Source organism: Cydia splendana, chromosome 2, assembly GCF_910591565.1.
Source record: "Cydia splendana chromosome 2, ilCydSple1.2, whole genome shotgun sequence".
Taxonomy (NCBI): domain Eukaryota; kingdom Metazoa; phylum Arthropoda; class Insecta; order Lepidoptera; family Tortricidae; genus Cydia; species Cydia splendana.
In genome coordinates, this window is record NC_085961.1 from 5659053 (window position 1) to 5681048 (window position 21996).

Below are 21996 nucleotides of genomic sequence, written 5' to 3' on the forward strand. Positions count from 1 at the left end.
AAAAAAACAATAAATGTATATATGTATGGCTAAAAGGTTTTTTTTATTTTTTGAACGCCATATGATTTTGTCCCATGTTCTTTTACTGATATGAGTAAAAATTGTTAAATATAAAATGGTCTCGCCATCTAAACGAGCATAGGCCAAAGGTATGGCGCCGTATATTCAAGAATCAAATTTTCTTTAAAGCGCAAAAAGCCATCATCTCTTGCAAAAAATAAACGAATACGCCCGCGCTTGATAAATAAAAAATACGATTTTTTTAATTTTTTCAAATTTAGAAAACAACAATTCATACGAAATTTATGTATAAAAAAATACAAAAAGTTATGAAGCAGCATACAATTACTGGGGATGGAACCAGGGACCTCCCTATGCAAACAAAAAAGCGAACGTTTGCTAAATGCGCCATGATAGTTCTTACTAAAGCTGACGAAATTTAGCTACTCATTCTCAAGTAAAAACTAAATATCTAAATACCGCCGAAACCAGCGATACAAATTTCCTGAATTTTTGGCCATTTAATCTATAAACATATATCAAAAAGAAAAAACTCTTATGATATCGATACGACTATTTGTTTAGGCGACAGGTATCACGACCCCGCCACTTTTTAAATTTCCAAAAACCGGATTGACAAAAAAAAATTATTTAGTCATAGAATCTGGTTACAAAATTTCATGAGAATCGGTTAAGAATTGCGACCTGTAGAGGAGAACATCCGGACATACGAAAGCAAAATGCCAGAGTCAAAACGTAGACCTTCGCTTCGCTTCGGTCAATAACATGGTGCTAAGAGCTTTAAATATAGTAAATTAAAAAAAAAAACAATACGAAATTTATGTGTAAAAAAATACAAAAAGATATAATATCCCATCCCATACAATTACTGGGGATCGAACCCAGACCCTCTGTGTGCAAACAGAAAAAGCGGACGTTTACAAACTGAGCCAAATAGTTCTTAGATGGGTTGACGAAATTTAGCTACTCCTTCTCAAATTAAAATTAGTTAAAATTAAATATCTCAATACCTCCGAAACCAGCGAAATAAATTTTCTGAATTTTTGGCCATTTAATCTATAAACATATCTCAAAAAGAAAACACTCGTATGGTACCGATACCACTATTTGTTTAGGCGCGAGCTATCACGACTCCGCCATTTTTTAAAATTTCCAAAAACCGGATTGACAAAAAAATTTTATTTAGTCATAGAATCTGGTCACAAAATTTCATGAGAATCGGTTAAGAATTGCGACCTGTAGAGGAGAACATCCGGACATACGAAAGCAAAATGCCCGAGTCAAAACGTAGACCTTCGCTTCGCTTCGGTCAATTAAAAAAAAAATATACGTATGTGTATGAAAAAAAAGTATTACAGCCATCGGATACCTACTATTACTGCGACACTTAGACGTTAAGGATGATTCACGCTAGACCGGGCCGGGCCCGGGCCGAGGCGTCCGACATGTAATTTTCTATGACGTCTGATCGGTGATCCGTGATCACGTGGTGCTTTACATAGAAAACGAAGCTCCGGAAGGTCCGGAAGGTCCGGTCCTCCGATCCTTTAAAACCCTTTCATTTGGACTATCAAAAGAATGGTAATAGTTATTTGTACAACAAGAGATCAAAGTTTGATATTTCTTCGAGTGCTTATTTTGAGTCCCGTGCAAGCGAAAGATTCTATAATAATTTAGAATTTTGAGCGTAGTAAGGGATTCAAAAGCGCACGAGATGTAAATAACTTTGATCTCGTGTAGTACACAAAATTTTTCACCCTAAGCAGTGAGAACATACCTAGAGGCACAGAGATAATAGAACCCAAGTATATCGAACTTGTATTAGACCCCGCATGTTGAAATGACTATAAAGGTCACTTGAATGTCATTTTGTCTCACTCAGTGAGCAAAATCGCATTTTGCTCACTGAGTGAGACACAATTAGTGAGCAAAATGCGATTTTGCTCACTGAGTGAGACAAAATGACTCAGTGAGCAAAATCGCATTTTGCTCACTGTTTTTAAGAAGCAAAGTACCCTTGTTCGAGCTGCTGAGGTGAAAAATTAATTTCATGATTGCGTATATGAAACTATCCTAAATGTTACATATTCTAATACTTACCTTTAAACGAGCAATTCTTGCTTATTTATATATGTATGTATATATTTCGGGGATCTCGGAAACGGCTCTAACGATTTCGAAATTTGCTACCTAGGTATATGGGGGTTTTCGGGGTCGATAAATCGATCTAGCTAGGTCTTATCTAGGTTGAGGGCAGAAGAGACAGAGGCAGAATAACCACACGTTGGTTTGATGCCATTGAGGAAGTCACACGTGTCAGGTTCCAGGGCTCTATGCGGAAGGCAGAAGATCGGCCAGGTTGGAGAGCAATCCAAGTTAAAGCGACTTATGGCGGTCACGACCCTCAGTCATGAGGTTTCGACGAAGAAGAAGAAGAGGTCTTATCTCTGGGAAAACGCGCATTTTTGAGTTTTTATATGTTTTCCGAGCAAAGCTTGGTCTCCCAGATATTGAGCTTTAATACTCGTTCCTCCCTACCTTTAACTTGAATCCTTATCACGCTGAAACTTGTATTTGTATGAGACACTGATTTTAAACAAACTAGTCTTAATAAATAAATAGTAAATTATCGATCGGGTCCGAAAGAATTATGTTTCTGGAAACGAGATTATCACTACCTGTTATTGACACAAATAGACCTATCTCCCACCAAACTTATTCGACAGTCAACTTTATGAAATAGAAAATAAGGTTTGAAATCTGTTCAGCATCTAGCGGAGGTTATGACATAATTTTGTATGTTAAGCAAAAATAGAGCTTAAGATTTATCTGTTAAAGATTATGTAGAATTTAATTACGAGATTGCCTGAACAGGATGGAAGTTATGGAAACTATGGCGGCTAGAAGTACAGTTAAGAAATAATATATACTAATTCTTTCTTCTAAATGAAACCTGAATCCCGATAAATGTCAGTGCTTGGTCTCTATACGTGTAACAGGAAAAGCGCAAAAATAATATTAAACGACAGTAAAGTCAATGTAATTTTATTTTAGGCTATGTTAATATAATTATATTTTTTATTTATCTTTCATCTTAGGCTAGGTTTTCATAATATGGATATAAACGTAAAATACAATAATAATACAAAATACACATATTATAAAAAACCTAATCTAGGGTGCCACCAGCAGAGGTTCAAGGCCCAAGCTGCCGGTGGTCAGGGCCACAGAGTGACGAACCGACGTACTATACGCGCCGTGTCCAAAATTACCGCCTATTCTGCATCTGACCCTTGATCCAACCACCCAGCGAGAATCTCTCTAGGTGTTGGTCGAGACTCTTCGCTATGAGACCGTTCGCTGACACGACTATCGGAACAATGATCGTTGATTCATCATCCCACATGGCTGTAATCTCGTGAGCCAAGTCTAGGTAGGTACTTGCTGGATTTGTCCTTCTCGGCTTTCACGAGATTCTTAATCGTAATTTTGTCGACATCGACTCATTTCACTTTTGTCCTCGCAGTTTTTAAACGTCAAACCAAATTGCATCAGTCGAACCGGGGTAAGTACAGTCGAGGACATAAATATGTATACATTTTTTCACCTTATTTCAATGGGTTAAGGTGAAGAAATGTATACATATTTATGTCCTCGACTGTACGTACAGCAATAAAAACATTTCAATTAAATATTAATATGATAATATCTAATTGTTAATTATTAAAGCTGTCAAATGAAAATGTAGAGATCAGTGTAAACATGATGACAGTGTCGTAATAAACTTTAGTTAGATATTATCTTACTAAACTATTTGAATTATGTCTGATCGCGCATTCATTATTTGGTACAAGTTAAACCTTGCGGCGATTTACTGAAAAAAGTTATTTATTTTATTTAACATTAAAATTGGTGAAGCCATCCTATTATATCCTTATTAAATCAATTACAAATGGAAAATTTCTAAATTAATTTTGAACTTTTATCAAATAAGAAAGAAAATGCTAACAATTATAAAACAAATCAACAGCTTCTATCTCATACGTCTGTTAGCAATAGATTTCCTAGTTAAACATAGGTAGGTATACTTAAGTACATACACAGTACAGAAACATTATAATATTTAGATATATAAGTAGGTACATAACATAGCGAGAACAGCGGTTACAACTTCTACGACTGATCGCTCTGTCAAGACTATGACTGGCTGAAAAGACGATTTGAAAAAGCCTTATAGCCCTTATACATATAATATAGACACTATTATTTATATGTATGTATAATGTCAGTAGTTATCTCTGCAGCTTAGACAGTGCCGTCTTGTTGAATGAGTGTGTGTATCCGCAGTGTGATCGTAGATCGTAGCGTAGTATAATAATATGTAATTGTAATTTATTGTGTAATAGATTTAAGCTATGTACAGCACATTAAGTACATTAATAACTTATATGACTAAAATCTTACCTTTTCAGGCAGGTTTTCTTAACGCTTCTGCCTTAGCATTACGCCATACCCAGGACGATCAAGTCGAAGTCACGAACGGCGATCTTTATTGTTCAATGATCGTTGTATCGTTTTATTGTTTCAGTCATTGACATAATCAATGTTGTATTAACATATGACAATCGTAATTTATTACAGGATGGTATACTGTTAGGATAGGTTATAATTTAATATGACTGTACCTATTTTGATTTTATATCAGAATGAGATCATGAATGAAGTTGGACCTATTATAGACCTTGAGGGACTCTTCTTCGAACTTTAGCAATATTTGATCTATGTATAGGCAATTCATGTTGATGTTGGTGATGTAATGAATGAATGAATGAATGTTTCTTTTTTGTTTTTTCTGTGTTTGATGTTTGATGAGGTAATATGTATATGAGTATAAATATGTATGTATCGGGGAAGGATCAATCTTAGCGCTAAGATTAATGTCATCATCGTTCTCTTTGAATAAACTATTATTACTGTTTCGTGCTTTCTCTCCGTTCTTGAAGTACCTAGACAGTCAGTGCATCTTAGAATATTTCAGGTGAATATTTATTTAAACTCTAATCTCTTTTCTCGTGCCTAATGTACAAATTGATTCATATCAATTCACACGAGATGTAAGCTAATTAACATTTAGCAATAAATCTTTGAGATGTGACAGTAGGCCCTCTGACTACGTAGGAAATTTGGCACTAATAGAAATAGAAATAATTTATTCGTTAGCACACACATAAAATGGAAAATTACACAAAACAGAAAAAAATAAAAAGGAGAAAGTGCCACGAAATGGTCTCACCTGAGCATGCACTACAACTTTCCATCCCAGGTCGATCCTGGGGCAAACCCAGAACATGGTGGAAGGATGTAGTGCTAAAGGACATGAGTGAGTGCAAGTTATCCGAGCACGATGTCGTGGACAGGGCGAAGTGGAGAAGGTTAAGCAGGAAAGCTGACCCCACCACCATGCGGGATAGATAATAGCTAGGAAGAGAGAGAGAGAGTGATAGTAGGTAAATGGTTGGACACGAACCTAAAGGCATGACGTGGAGAAGGTTAAGCAGGAAACTGACCCCACCACCATGAGGAATAGATAGTTAGAAAGAGAGAAGAGTGACAGTAGGTAAATGGTTGGACACGAACCTACTCGTAAAGGCATGATGTGGAGAAGGTTAAGCAATAAGCTGACCCCACCACCATGTGGAATAGATAGCTAGAAAGAGAGAAGAGTGACAGCAGGTAAATGGTTGGACACGAACCTAAAGGCATGACGTGGAGAAGGTTAAGCAGGAAAGCTGACCCCACCACCATGTCCAAACCACACCATGATAGCTAGAAAGAGAGAAGAGTGACAGTAGGTAAATGGTTGGACACGAACCTAAAGGCATGATGTGTCCGAAATCGTTGCCGTCGCCCACTCCCGAGCAGTTCCATCTGTGGCCCGAGAGTTGCTGCCGGCACTCTGCATACGCCATCCTGTGAAAAAATAGACCTTAAGGACATTGGCATAAGGTGCAACACAAGTTACAAGCATTGGCTGCTAAAATCTTAACACTTCCAGAAGTCGGATAAGAATTTGAAATTCTGTTTGGGATGACAGCTGCCAGTGTAATTTTAAACCTCAATTATGTAAGTCGTTCTTAGTAAAATAAAAATGTGTGTTTGCTTTTTATAAGCAAAGTCTGAATGTTCAAGATGCAGACTTGATGCCACACCACCAGGTTTAGTGACAGCAAGGCAGTACTGGGCCTGTGACAGTGACTGATGCCTGTGTCATAGTAGAGTACCTGAGACACCGGAGTGTGACATTACTTGAGGCCATCCCCAAAGGCAGCGATGGCAGCAGGTGTGGCGCGGAACATGTTACGCTGCTGGTCGGCGAGGCCTGTGATAGTACCTGAGCGTGACAGTACCTGAGTATGACATTACCTGAGTGAGGCCGTCCCCGATGGCCGCGATGGCAGCGCGCGTGGCGCGGCACATGTTGCGCTGCTGGTCGGCGAGGCCTGTGACAGTACCTGAGTGAGGCCGTCCCCGTTGGCCGCGATGGCAGCGGGTGTGGCCCGGCACATATTGCGCTGCTTGCCGAGAGGCCTATTATGACAATCACTGAACCCTGTGACAGTACCTGAGGCCGTCCCCAACGGCGGCGATGGCGGCGGGCGTGGCGCGGCACATGTTGCGCTGCTTGTCGGTGAGGCCTGTGACAGTACCTGAGTGAGGCCGTCCCCGTTGGCCGCGATGTCAGCGGGCGTGGCCCGGCACATATTGGGCTGCTTGCCGAGAGGCCTATTATGACAATCACTGAACACTGTGACAGTACCTGAGGCCGTCCCCAACGGCGGCGATGGCGGCGGGCGTGGCGCGGCACATGTTGCGCTGCTTGTCGGTGAGGCCGGCGACGCGTGCGCACACGAGGTGCGCGCCCAGTGATACGCCGCTCCTGCTGCTGCTGTGGACAAGATTGCAACGTCATTTATGTAATTTTCATAATTAGAAACTCGAGGCTTTTGTTATGTGAACGTTTCGATTTTGTGCGTGAAGATTGCTAAAGTCAAAATTTATCGAATACGTCATCAGGCCTTTATAATTTTTTTACAAAAGTCTTTTGATAAACCGAGATGAAGAGTATCATTATATATGCAGAGATGAGATGCTCGACCTAAATATGATTTATAGCTACGATGAAATTCATTACATAGTTAAACATTCATTATTTCACAACGAAGCGCCGGTAGCGAACATTAAAAACTTAAATATGGCCGCAATCAAGCTATATGTTTAGAAAGTATCATTGCTTTATTAATTAAAACGCCATAAGATGGACGGGACTAAATTACATATATTATTAATAACGTATCTTAATATTGATGTTTCATACGTGGGTTGTATGTTGATTGTAGAGAAAGTAAAGTAATTTAAAAAAATAATTTTATGAAATACTTGGACTGGTACTTGGAAGCTTGCAATTGTTCTTTCTGAGTTGAGAAAACGTGGAACCTAACTTAGTTTCCTCAAATATCTGGGAGACCGAGCTTAGCTCGGAAAACATATAAAAACTCAAAAATGCATGCTGTTTTCCCAGAGATAAGACAGAACAAATTTCATCGAAATCGTTAGAGTCGTTTCAGAGATATATAAATAAATATATCGCGAAAAAAAATTGGCTGTTTCATACATTTTGGCTGGTCCATTTTCTATGGGAGGGTAATTTTTTTTTTCGCGATTTCGGGGTTGGTCTCATAGTAAAAGTTGCTCAGTATAATCCCAAAACCTCCCTAGCAACGGGAATGCAGTTATTTTTTACCCACCGTGTATATATACATATATTTGTGTATTTATCACATAGGTACGTCCCATACGATGTACGGTGTTCGCAGCCAACTTAAGACGTCACCCTCCATTGCAGAACAGACACTAATTCACACATCCTCCAGCTGGCTAAAGAAGCATTCGACCGTTAAAAATACCCAACGTGATTTGACATTATAATTTATTAAGCACATGAGTATTTTTTTCACCTACAGGTTTACTCCACGAGTATGCCTACTCAGTCTATACTTCGTCCTGCTCATTGTCCTCTATAAAGAACATTAAACATTATGTTATTTCTGTCCAGAACTTCTGGACAGAAATAACAACTCCGTAATTTCCTTTAATATGCTCGGACAGGACCTCATCCTGCCCAAGCCTCCACCTTGCGAGGTATTGCTGAGGTTTGAAGAAACATGTAACATATATATCCTATACTCGTATACGTACGTACATAATGAACTAAGGTGTATTAGGATAACTTGGAAAGCGGGGTAGTTTAGAAAATCGTTAATATCTACTAAACCAGAAGCACTTCATAATTTGGAAACATTTAAATTATTGCAATGCTTGCCAAGGTTTCTTGCTTACTGTTTCTCATCATCATCATTTTAGCCTTCAGTCGCCCACTGCTGAGCATAGGCCTCTCTTCGTGTACGCCACTTATCCACGTCCTGGGCTAGTCTTACTATTTCTACTTCCAGTTTAGGAGATAATTGCTTTCGAAATTATCCCGCTTTTGAAGTTACCCCAATGCACCTTACGAGAAATGACAATTCAATAATTATTAAATCAAGGAGAAATTGTCAAAGTACGAAAGTGGCTGGTAAGATTTCTCAAGCAGAAAGCTTCGTTAATACGGAGGCGGTAATGACGGACCAATTAACGTAGCCCCGACGACGCCCACACGCAACAGTCGCTGTCGCCACTGGGTCAGAAAAACGTAACCCACCTTTTGGCAGTCGGGTGAAATAGAAATTAGCTGCAGGTCCTGAAAGTAGAGGTTTAAAAATTTGCTGTTCCTGAAAGTATACCGGAGTTATTCTGAGTGTAATAACAGTTTATGAATTTGATCTGGATTTGTTATGGATATGATCTGTCAGTGTCAAAAGTTCGTCAACGAAACGTCCAACGTACAATCAGAACAAGCTTTGAGATTTCTGTTTGTGATATGTATTAACCAAAAACGTTCCCGAAGGGATTACTACGTATGAAATTTGTGGATATTTGTTTTACCAGTGTTTTGAATTTTTGAGAATACACATTTGGACTTAAAACCGTGTGCGACACTTCTGTGTGTAAATTCGGCATCAGATATATTGGAGCGGCCAAGGTGCTCACAAATATCTGGACACATCTATATTCAAGGCGAGGCGTTAGAGTGTGTGTGTTCAGATATTTTTGAGCACCTTGGCCGCTTCGATATATTATTATCTGATGGCGACTGTACTAATCAAGCTAATATAATCTGCATTTTCTGGTTGCAAAAATATTAAAGAAAATTGTATAGTTCGTAGGTTTCTAATAGAGCCCGACGGCTAATCCTATTGTCTATTGTTAAGTAAAACTGCTCGTGCCACAACCACCTGCATAAAAAGTACAGTACTTCTGTTACTGAGTGCCGGCGAGTCGAACGCTACAGAACCAGTCTAAAATGTGTCATCGAGATGCGTAACAAAGTTATCGGAGAGCGCACCTACACTGGTTTTTTGAGCGTTGGACTAGCCCGCGCTCAGGTGCCAAATAAAATAATTAAGACCCTTTTTTGCAGGTAAGTAGCACGTGCGGTTTTACTTAACAATAGACAATAAGATTAGCCGTCGGGCTCTATTAGAAACCTACGAACTATACCTAAATGTAAAAAAATTGCCAAGTTCTAAAACTATCCAATGTCATCAATCATCAATGTAATAATAATAAGGGGGCTATTTCCCAATTGTGACGTGGATATGTTAGGAAGATTTAACCGATAAATCCATTTAATTTCATAAATATACAGTTAATTCGCATGTGCATTCGTAGTGCACACGCGCTGCACATCGTACTACATAATATTTCCCGCACCTATTCGTGTTTGATCTCTGATTGGCCCGAGGGTTAACTGGTAAAGAATGCCTCCAGGCATTAAGTTCGATTTTTGTACAATATTTACTGTGGAATATAGTTTAAATAAATAATACACGCGTGCATTTAGCGAGTATTTTGTAAACGTGCGCATTTACCAATTCTGAACGCAACTCAACAACCATTGTCAAAAAGAAACTACTTGAAAAAAACCAACAGTCAATGCAATTCTATGACTTTGCACTAGAGAATGTCCCAATGTCACAACGATGTGTCAGCACCCGTTACCCGAACAAAAAGTTTGTATACCATAGTAATTTATGTTGTGAACTGTAATAATACAGGTAAACTTATGTTGTATGTTTTGTATATAATACCGGTGCTCATATTGACGTTGGGTCAATATTTTGGATGCCGACGTGCGAGTAACGCGCGAAGTTGTAGAAATAATATTATTGAGTAAGAGTTTGACTTACTTGTCACATAATAGGATGATATGATTATGACTTCTGAAACTTAATTCAACTTGTGTCTAAGTTTCTTTGATAATGCACGCGCGGGTTTCTCATATTTAACTTTTCTTAAAATTAAATCCTACATGATTTTTTCGTGCTAGATAGGTATGTTTTATTCGTAAAGTCACTTTTCAGGCTTAACCAATATTTACCAATTATACTTACATTTCATTTTAAATTTATTAAATACTCTAAAAAGTCTCATTATAAAAACTGTGTCACTGTTATGTCCACTTGCAATTCGTAAAAGAGCATGTTTGTTAAGTGTTTTAAGACATTATACCGCTCGTACAAATTAAGAACCACCATTTATAGACAGACTGACATTTTAATACGTTTTATACTAGTTTCCAATTAACAATTTCCATTTCGAGAAGGCGGTGCTACCTACTGTAACATTGGCTGCTGTAAAACTTTTACTTCGTTAACGTAACAACCATACTTATAGAGTCCAACCAGTCTTGAAATGCACGTCCGTACACAATAGTACATTACGGTACAAGTGTGAAAAGTAGGAAATTCGTGGATAAATTGAAACACGACCGAAGTGAGTAAATCGACACGAGTTGCGAATTACCTTTTCGCACGTGTATTGTACAACGTTTTACAGTACATATGGCCCTTTAAATTTTTGGAATAGGCACGTATTGTCCTTAAGGCGGTAAAGTAACACCACATGTACTGTAAATGGTTTTACGCTTACGCGCGCACTGAATGTTTGCTACCCGGATCTAATCGGTATGAAATTATCTAAATCCAAATCCTACCGGACTGATCTTTCGTACAATTTGGAACCATGTTACCAATCCTACTAAAGCCATTACTCTGAACAATAAAAAAATACAGAATTTGTACACTGTGTCTACTTGTTGCTAATTTATGATTCCAAAGCTCAAGTATCAGCCTATAATGTATGTTCAAGTTCATGTAACAGTAGTACCCATACCCATAGAAGGCGTATCAAGAGTTAGTAACACCGCTTTTTCGCGTTGAAAAATTTTAAGGGATTGGGTCCATATTTTTCAATTTTTTTAGGGTTACCGTATCTCAAAGGGAAAAAACGGAACCCTTATAGGATCACTCGTGCGTCTGTCTGTCTGCCACAGCCCATTTTCTCCAAAAGTACTGTACCAATTAAGTTGAAATTTGGTATACATGTATGTAAATTCGTAACCCAAAGACGGACATCTTACGTAAACAAATGAATTTTAAGCATGGAGGCCACTTTTGGGGGGTAAATGAGAAAATTAATAAATAATGTATGAAAGAGTTCATTTTGAGAATCTCAAATATTTTTTTTTTGTAATTATAAAATAAATAGTTTAGAAGTTATTTAAGAAAATAGTCAAAAAATTACCACCCCCCCCCCTTTTTATCTCCGAAACTACTGGGTTTAAAATAAAAAAAAAATACTACAATATTTCTTTACCTATAGATGACAGGAAAACCTATTAGAAATATGCAGTTAAGCGTAAGTCGGACTAATTAATTACTTAGTTTTTGAGCCGACCCCTACGGGTTTTTTAAAGGTAATTCACTCGCGTTTCACATATAAAAAAATACATTGTTAAAAATTGGGTAATGTACGGATCCCTTGGAACGCGAGTCCCACTCGCACTTGTCCGTTTTTCTAAGGATGCGGTTGATGTATGTAACGAAGGTGGGGAAATAAATTTATGAGATATCTATTATGCCACTACCTTAATTATACTCAATAGGTATCATTTGTTTCTAGGAATGAACCAATCTGCCTGCAAGATTGACTTCGCCAGATAAGATAAGGTATAAAACAAGACAATAAATCAATACAGTTATATTCAACTTTATTATCTCTTACAAAATATCGAGTTATCATAACAGGAAACATATTTTCACCATAATCGGGTGAGCAAATCTTTAGCAACCGGTGTTACCCACTCGTCTGTTTGTTAATCTATAATTATCTGATTTATTAGTAGATAAAAGTGGCGCCTAGTCAGGCGTTTGCTATAATAGTTTTTGACATGATTACGTATCATATATCTAGTTCCCGTTGCATAATGAGATTTATGACATAATGAATACCTATTTAAAGTACAAAACGCAATTGTACCATTCTTATAATAGTGACTTTACGGTTACATCAATAAGATATACAATCAAATGTCTACCAAAACTATGAATCAATCATAAAATTCATAAACTAAAGTTAAACGCATTGTACCTACGTGATTTATGTGAGTATTCTACTGGTACTTATGGTGACACTTTGGATTTTATGGCAGATTAACTTATGTGTTTAATAGTTATCTAATCAGTAATTGAATACTAGTAATATATGTAATAACTAGATAATTTTAATTAATTTTCAAGGTTTAAACACTGTAATAAAATATTTAATGAAGAAATAATAATCTAGAATGCAATAATCTGGTATTTAAGTCGACGTCAAAGATATGTTTACACTTTTGCACCTTATGCTTTTGTAATAAGGCGAAAAATGTAAACATATCTTTGACGTCGACTGTACTATACGCCATATGCATCTTCTTTTCTCACATTGTACATTGTATCTACTATTTCATGTCAAGGATCTTGTTTCATTGACTATAATTTTGTAAAAACTTGACCTATGCATATTATTGCATAGTTAGCCAAGTCAATTTCAATATAGCGGCAAACGTAATTAAATGAAATAAATCGGTTGAAGGTTTGAGTTAGTTTTAGCAATATTTAAATAAATAAATATTTGGAGACAATGATAACCAAATTTAAAATTAATATTTATGTTTTTTGACTTAATACAATATTTGTAATCTAAGAGCCCATGCGGAGCATACTATATACGTATGAAGCGCTCACAGCGACATCTACCGCAAGTAGTTATAAATCATTTTAACCGGCACCAAAATCTTATTGAGAAATCATAAGAAATTCGTCTTGGCAGGGGCACGGCCGTGCCCCCAGATAATGCGTTTTTGTTGAAAACAACATGTTCGCAAAGCGCGAGGGTAACAAAATAAACTAAATATGAGAACCACGGCCAAGTCCTCAAGAAATCAATTTCCGCATCTAATGCCAGTTAAATTGACAACATTGAAAACGTATATTAATGAGCTGGAGGCAATATTGAAAATCCGATGACTTACAATCGCCCACTCGCCGAGAGACCAATTAGTTTCTGATTTATGGTGAATGGAGGTGCTTTATTTATTTATTGGTGAAACAAATGGGGTGAGTAATTGATAGAATTGGCGACTTGGACGGCGCACTACCGGACGCGTTTATGATTGAAATTGATTAAAATAATAATTTTCTGGTTTAATTAATGTAATTTTAATCACTACGCGCGACGTGTTATGGAGAACCTAGGTTCTCTAACCTGAGACCGAATCATGAACACGAGACCAGTTTGCGTTTAAAGTACCTAGGTATACTAGGTACCTATAGAAAATTAAATTCTAATAGTTTTATAGTTTCTTTTACTGCATTAAAAGTCTAAATTAGTAAAGTAGCTCCAAAATAAATTATATTATAATTCACAGCATATATTTTATATTATTAATATAAATAAATAAATATAAAAATAAATATTAGGGGACATCTTACACAGATCAACCTAGCCCCAAACTAAGCAAAGCTTGTATGTACTATGGATACTAGGCGACGATATACATACTTATATAGATAAATACATACATACTATGCATATGTTGCAGTCAAAAGTGTGAACTGGTCAAAAGAACTTTTAACCGACAAAAACAGGCAAAACTGCTTTTGACTGAGCATGTTGGTCAAAAGTAGTTTTACCTGAAAAATCATACCTATTTCTGGCAGCAGTTTCGTTTTTAGGGCGTAGCAAAAAAAAACCCTAACCTACCTATCTCTGGGAACAGTTTCGTTTTTTGGGCGTAGCAAAAAAAATAACCCTAACCTACCTATTTCTGGGAGTACTTTTGACTGATAGTAACAGTCACAATTATTATTAACCAATTAGTGTAGTAAATAAAGGTAGTGGACCCCGCAGTAATTCCTCAGCCAGAAAAAACTTTACAGTATGATAAAGTATCAATAAATAAAAAGTATTGTATAAATATCCAAAGAATAATAGTAATAGTATTTAAGTAAATACCTAAAGTCTTAAATCGTTAATATCTTTTTACGGAAAAATGCTCCGTTCAAACTTTCGTCTCCACCGGAAATATTCATGTAACGTATTGCAACAATATATGACATAACAATAAAAAAAATCCCAGCAGAAATCATTCAGCCTATATACGTCCCACTGCTGGGCACAGGCCTCCTCTCACTCGCAAGAGGACTTGGGCTATAGTCCCCACGCTGGCCCAATGCGGATTGGGGACTTCACATACACCTTTGAATTTCTTCGCGGATGTATGCAGGTTTCCTCACGATGTTTTCCTTCACCGAAAAGCAAGTGGTAAATATCAAATGATATTTCGTACATAAGTTCCGAAAAACTCATTGGTACGAGACAGGATTTGAACCCGCGACCTCCGGATTGAAAGTCGGACGTCATATCCACTCGGCCACCACCGCTTCCCACACACCACACACTTCCCAGCAGAAATACCAATAACTTATTTGGTAAAAAAATTTCGGACGGAGGAATTACTCGGTTAAATAAATAAACAGCTTTGTATGTTTACGTATAAATACCTAACTTAGGAGTGTTTTTAGAGTTCCGTACCTCAAAACGAAAAAAAAGAACCCTTATAGGATCACTCGTGGGTCTGTCTGTCTGTTTGTCACAGCCTATTTTCTCGGAAACTACTGGACCAATTAAGTTGAAATTTGGTACACATATGTAAATTAGTAACCCAAAGATGGACATATTTTTTGTATAATTTAAAAATACATAGGTTCGAAGTTATTTAAGAAAATACAAATAGCCAAAAAATGACCATTCCCCCTTTATCTCCGAAACTACTGGGTCTAAAATTTTGAAAAAAATACACAAAATAGTTCTTTACCTATAGATGACAGGAAAACCTATTAGAAATGTGCAGTCAAGCGTGAGTCGGAATTATGCACGGAACCCTAGAAACGCGAGTCAGACTCGCACTTGGCCGGTTTTTTTTTTGGATATTTATAATGTTAGTTTCGGCTCATACTATACATTAACCAAGCAAAATTTTCTTCGACTGAGGTATTAATGCATGGGTCTCCACACAACAACTTGCTTCGTTTACTACACTAAATGATTTTCAGCACGGTTAGCACATGATTACCCGCGGGATAACCCGCGCCGCGAGACACAGCAATCGCCTGTCACAAATTTCTATCTCTATCTGTCAATTCCTCGATTTTGGTAGCATGAGTTCGCACATCGAGAAAAGAGTTCCACGAGAGAAAGCCATCCCGCGCGCGACTTAGCCGGGGTGGCCATTTATACGTGGAACAAACTTTTCTTTTGTTGCAACACTGAATCGGTACAAAAATAATCGGAAAAAGCGTGAATAGTCAGCCTTAAAAACGGAACGTCACTAGCCACGATAACTTTGTCCCGTTCTCGCAGTATTAAGATTAAGAGATAGCCAATTTTTTTTTAAAGTTGGAAATGTGAGTGTCAAAAACTACTGTTGACCAACATGCTCAGTCAAAAGCAGTTTTGCCTGTTTTTGTCGGTTAAAAGTTCTTTTGACCAGTTCACACTTTTGACTGCGACATATATAAGAAAACACCCATGACTCAGGAACAAATATTTGTGTTCATCACACAAATAATTGCCCTTACCGGGATTCGAACCCAGGACCATCGGCTTCACAGGTAGGGTCGTCTGGCGTCGTTATTGACTCGTTTTTGCAATATTGCACCTGAATCGTTCGAAAAATCAACAGGGAAAACCTCATTTTGGTTCTCGAGAGACCATGGTAATCTTTAAGGAAGGAATGACGAGGATCGGCAACGAACATGTGACATTTGTGACACCTCTTATATTGGAACCATTTATGCCATGGCTGTGCCGAATACATGTTTGTGGCTACCTATAAATACCAATACTGAGATTTAATGCAATAAAGTAAATAAGGGTCGATTTTCTCATTGCCAAGCTTCATTATAAATGCGATACGACCTCCACATGCCCATAACCCGTTACACCGTCGGGTATTCCTTTATCTAGCCTGTAAGTTACTACATATGTAAAACCACTTTTAGTGCAGTCCTATCTCGAACGCAGAGATAGGGTTAAGAGGGCTGTCGGTTTTATTCAAGGAATTAAAGGATAAAATAATAATAAAAGGGGAACTTCCGAGCTTCTTTGAAAGCTACAAGTAAAAAACTAGGTACTTCTGTGAGTCTCAGAAATACGAGTATCTAAGTATGTAAAAATAAGTAATACTTGTAGAGAACGTGATACATAAAGTAATAAACAGTGGCTCACGAGTTACCAAGCTCCTGACTTATTTCATTTTTTTGCTGCTATGGCTTTGTATATCTACTCTATTTTAATATGTATATACTTATTTTTATGAAAGAAGTTACTTGCTTGATTCTAAGATCATCTGTAATACCATAATTACCATAGTTACAACGAATCTATGATTTAAAAAAATACTTACATAAAACAACAGTACGGCTACCAACAGTTTTGACATTGACATAACGCTCACGTTTACGTAACTTACTTTCTATGCATCTCGCTCGTACTCGCATATGCGAGCAATAGTGCAAGCGAGATGTACAGAAAGTAAATTACGTAGACGTGAGCGTTATGTCAATGTTAAAACTGATGGTAGAGGCTCAGGACAGTCTTTACAAAAAAACGTATTAACACGGCCATATAAAAAATCTGTAAATAACTTAAAGTTTTGATAAACTTTATGGGAATTAAAGGACGCTACTAAAGTTTATCTGGAATAGCGTGTAAAAGCTTCATAAAAATTCTTAAGTATTATTTCTGTTAGTGGCGACTGTTTACTAGTGTTTACTGTAATAAAACGATTTTATTACCATTAATACAGTAAAGGGGCCCACTGATTAACAGTCCGCCGGACGGTATCGGCCTGTCAGTTAGAACAAAATTTTGACAGTTCCGAACAACTGACAGGCCGATACCGTCCGGCAGACTGTTAATCAGTGGGCCCCTTAAGCGACGGTTCCTTTAATTAATTATAGAGTAAATTTGGGCCTGAATAAAATTATGGATAAGAAACCTAGGTCTCAGTAACATGTTGGTATTGGTATGTATTTTATTTCAAGATCTTAGGCCAGCGTTAGCCAGTATACAAAATTTGCCAGTATTAACCTATATACTATACCTAGTAATTATGCTCGGAATGGAAGAGCGTGCCGGCAAAGAAATAAACATACACTTGAAAAACATTAATCTCTCCTCATAGTTCATGGATATTTTAAATAAAAAAAATGTGATGTGATTGACATTCTCAAAGGGAATCATATCAAATCATTTGACTCAAATACTTTCTAATAGGTCTACGATAATTAACTAAATAGCAGGGGGTCGATCCTCATTATACAGCAAGGTCCTTGAACTTGAAACTTGACCTAATTCCCATAATTTTCATGTCAAACGTCTATAAATCATTATGGGAACTGTGGGTATTAAATTAATGTTAGAGTACGATTGAGTTATAAATTTACTTGTCATAATTATAGTTATTTATTATCGTAATGGCCTGTATTTAAGAGCTTAATTATGTTATCAGAACTTAATCGTAGTAAGCGTAAAATTTGTTTAATTTTAAGTTATTACCATAATTACCATTATTATACGTTTACAATACAATGTATGTAATGTAACAGATTACGGCATTTTTAAAAGATGAAAAAAAAACTGTGTTCCTATATGTATTTCTATTTGGCTTTTTTTCAGAAGTGGTATTACATATTCGTTTTCTAGAAAAATATTTATCAACTTTTTCAAGAAACTAGCATTTGTACTTAAGTACCTACCAGGAAATTTAAAAAATATAACGACTTGTATTCTGCTAAAATAACGCGTAGGTACATGTCATTATAGACTAAAGTTATGCACGTGTGTGAGTAAAGTATAGTACACACACTACAGACTGTAATCAGTAATTAATTGAAGATTAAAATTAATATGTAGGTAGTTTTAAACAAACATATAATTAATTAACTATTTTTTAAAGTAGTGAGAGATCGAAACTAAGGATAAGGATACAATAACCACAAACAAACTCTTCACAAAGGTTTCTATTTATATGAAAAAATCTAGCCCTATTAAAATATCTTAACATCACATTATTAGTCGAAAAACTGCCTAGACCTTGAACAATGAACATTCCTACTAATTAAATGACCAAAAAACGGCATCTAGGTGGTCTCATAGCTGGAACATCGAAGGTTACGTAACGGTCTGAGAATACTCCACATATCCCATATTTTATCATCAGTCGATATATTCTAAATAGCATCTCATTAAAATACCATCTTGATTTATTTGGTTCTAATCTTCTACAAATTATGGAAGCGTATAATGTAATGATGTGATAATTCAGATCTCTCGTAATGTTATCTCTGATCTTCGTTATGTCAACTGGAATTATGTCTTATCCTCATAACGTAAGGTTTATTATAGCAAGTGATATTATAAGAAATAAGGGTTTAATATGGTGTAAGATCTTCAATTACCTTTGTATAGTTGCAATGAGATTAATATAAATTATGATTTAATAATATCAGTAAAGCTGTTATAGAAAAGTGGAATGCAATATTATCTATAGATTACTTCAGTATAATTATCTAAAAATAACAGGTTCTTTATTCTCAAGTGTGCCAGTGAGCCGTTCAAAATTGTACCTATATAAGCCCCGGGATTTTATAGTTTGTAATTTCGTCTAAATTGGCTCTAATCCGATTATTTGAGTCAATTAATAAGACGATTATATTTATATAAAATTGCTGTAGCTTTTAGTGAAATAATGCCAGTTCAGTGTAGGTACCTATGGATTTTTTTATTCAGAAATGTCTGAGATGTCTACCGTCTGTCTTCCTCTACAGGTCTTATTTCTCAAGCGGTTCTGAAAAATATTTGTATGTTATTTATTATTTATTATCTTTATTTTGTGAAAAAGTTCGATTAATACATCGATTTTTTGTTGATTTTAAAATGACAGGTTTAAAGCTCACAGAGCACTAGGTCTAATTTAATTACTTAGCTCTAGATATTTCTGACTTGCTCGTCAGAAAGCGAGAAGGTTTTTTTCATACTGGCGATAGCGGTACAACCTGAAATTCGGGAATCAGCTGCAAATGGTGTTAAAGGTATGAAAATCGGCACGATTAATCTTTAGGCCATTTGAATCAATTTGACCCGTAGCACCACAAAAAAAAAAACAAACGGAAAGGAGTTATGACGTCATCTTTTTTTTGTATGGAAAAAAACAAATTTTTGTTCAGAAGCCTATCGTGTGTGGTATTAAATGAAAGGGCATTTTGAGCCGGTTCTAAAAATATATCACATTATTATATTTACGTCACATGCATTCAATTAAAATAAAAATAATTTTCAAAACATACCAAGTTTGGGCTCCTCCAGATACGAAACCGTTGAATTATTTTTTGTAAAATATACCTCAAGTAATACCCAATATCCTCATATCCAACCCCAAGAAATTAATTTCGAAAATATTCAGTTTTAGTATTTTTTTCTATGTCTTTCCCATCACGGAACATTGGTGTTCCGGACCTTTGGGAGGCGTGCGCGGAGCCGAAGCCAACACGTAGAGGCCCTTTTGACACTTTAATGAAATGTAAGGGGTACACCGAGCGGAGGCTGCCCTTGCCCGTGTCATGGGACGCACGCAGAGGCAGCACCCGCCAGGGTGTAAGGACTATTGAGAGTTGATGGAATCTAAAATGAACTAGGTTATTGGGTGAAAGCGATGGACTAAGAACTGAGCTATGGGGTAAAAAACCGGACGCCTGCCTAATAAAACGGTATGCAATTTTATTTCCGGCAGACGGTGACTCGCCCTCACAAGATGGGCCCCCACAAAAAGCGACATCTAGGATGGCTCAAGGGCAACACCGGTGTGAGCGGCTCAGGGGTGTCGAGAGGTGTGCGCCGCTTTCTACCCAGTGGCTGTTAACAGCCACTGTGCCAACTCGCGTCTTATGCATATTTCACTTCCACCCCTGGAGCTTATAGCTCTAACGACTCCACTCTGGCCGGCCGGCTAAGGCAAGCCAGAGGCAGAAAATCCTGTCCCACCCACCCTCCTTGCGGGTAACAGAACTCTCCAGGAGCACTCGGGTACGTGAGGTCGCTAATCCCCAACAGCTCGCCACAAGCTGCCCTGCGTTGACTGATTGCACTGGTAAAACCAGCGGGCGATGGGGTCGTCACATCCCTATTTATCCTCCGTATTTTTTTTATTATTACTTACCAGGGCTTGTATATATGTGTATATGGGCATTTATTTGTGTGGTGATGATGATGAACACACAAATAAATGCCCTTACCAGGATTCGAACCTGGGACCTCCTGCTTCATAGGCAGGGTCACTATCGACTAGGCTAGGAGGCCGTTTCATTGATAGATTGATAGATCACAATTTGTAATAATAAAAAAATTTAAAAAAATGCTAAAACTGAATATTTTCGAAATTAATTTCTTGGGGTTGGATATGAGGATATTGGGTATTACTTGAGGTATATTTTACAAAAAATAATTCAACGGTTTCGTATCTGGAGGAGCTCAAACTTGGTATGTTTTGAAAATTATTTTAATTTTAATTGAATGCAAGTGACCGAAATATAATAATGTGATATATTTTTAGAACCGGCTCAAAATGCTCTTTCATTTAATACTACACACGATAGGTTTCTGAACAATTTTTTTTATTTTCCATACAAAAAAAAGATGACGTCATAACTCCTTTCCGTTTGTTTTTTTTTTGGTGCTACGGGTCAAATTAATTCAAATGGCCTAAAGATTAATCGTGCCGATTTTCATACCTTTAACATCATTTGCAGCTGATTTTGGTCAACCGCTAGTACTATACGTTATCTATAAGGTAGGTGCGGATAAGTTTTGTTATAGTAGTTTATGTGACTGCTACATAATGAAAGGCATTAAAATACGAGTGTGGGTTTATGAAACGAATGAAATGAGTTTCATAATAGTATCACACGAGTGTTTTAAGGCGTGCTTTTCCCGTACGAGCTAAGCGAACCAGTTTTTTGAATCCATCGGAAATATAAGAAACAATGTTTTAAAATTGTGAAAAAAATATATCTTATACTTAAGGATCTGGCAGATATGTTTTGGATCTCAAAAACATGATTAGATAAACTTTGCTCGATAGAAAAAAATTCCAAAGTTACGCCTTTTTTTAACAATAAATCAATCTCAGAGCTACAATACAAACTTTTTTGACTTGTTTTTTACATAAATGTATAGGTAATAATATAATCTAGATGATTTGGATCACTTTGTCTCGGTAACATCATTAAAATAATTTCTATGTTTCAATACCTACTAAATCCGCAACCGCCATCACTCGCGAACGCACTTACGCCCTCTTCAGTCGCGCGACAGCGCTTGTAGAGGACGGACCTGCGTCAGTGTGTTCCGCGCGGTCACGTGATTTTACAATTT

At 36.9% G+C, this 21996-nt stretch overlaps 1 protein-coding gene across 3 annotated transcripts in view; it reads right to left on the bottom strand.

The window, feature by feature from the left end:
• Positions 1-21996, bottom strand: part of LOC134802579 (protein Wnt-2) — an 82514-nt gene that overhangs the window by 19341 nt on the left and 41177 nt on the right. For 2 of the 3 annotated variants that reach the window (XM_063775234.1, XM_063775226.1), the window contains exons 1-2: positions 6644-6717; positions 5894-5991 (exon numbers count right to left, since the gene is read on the bottom strand). In XM_063775234.1, the coding sequence (XP_063631304.1) occupies positions 5894-5991; positions 6644-6693 (148 nt within the window). In that variant the 5' untranslated portion in view covers positions 6694-6717. Of the gene's footprint in view, positions 1-5893; positions 5992-6643; positions 6718-6838; positions 6968-21996 lie in introns of those variants that run through there. The other variant, XM_063775219.1, reaches the window with a different exon arrangement.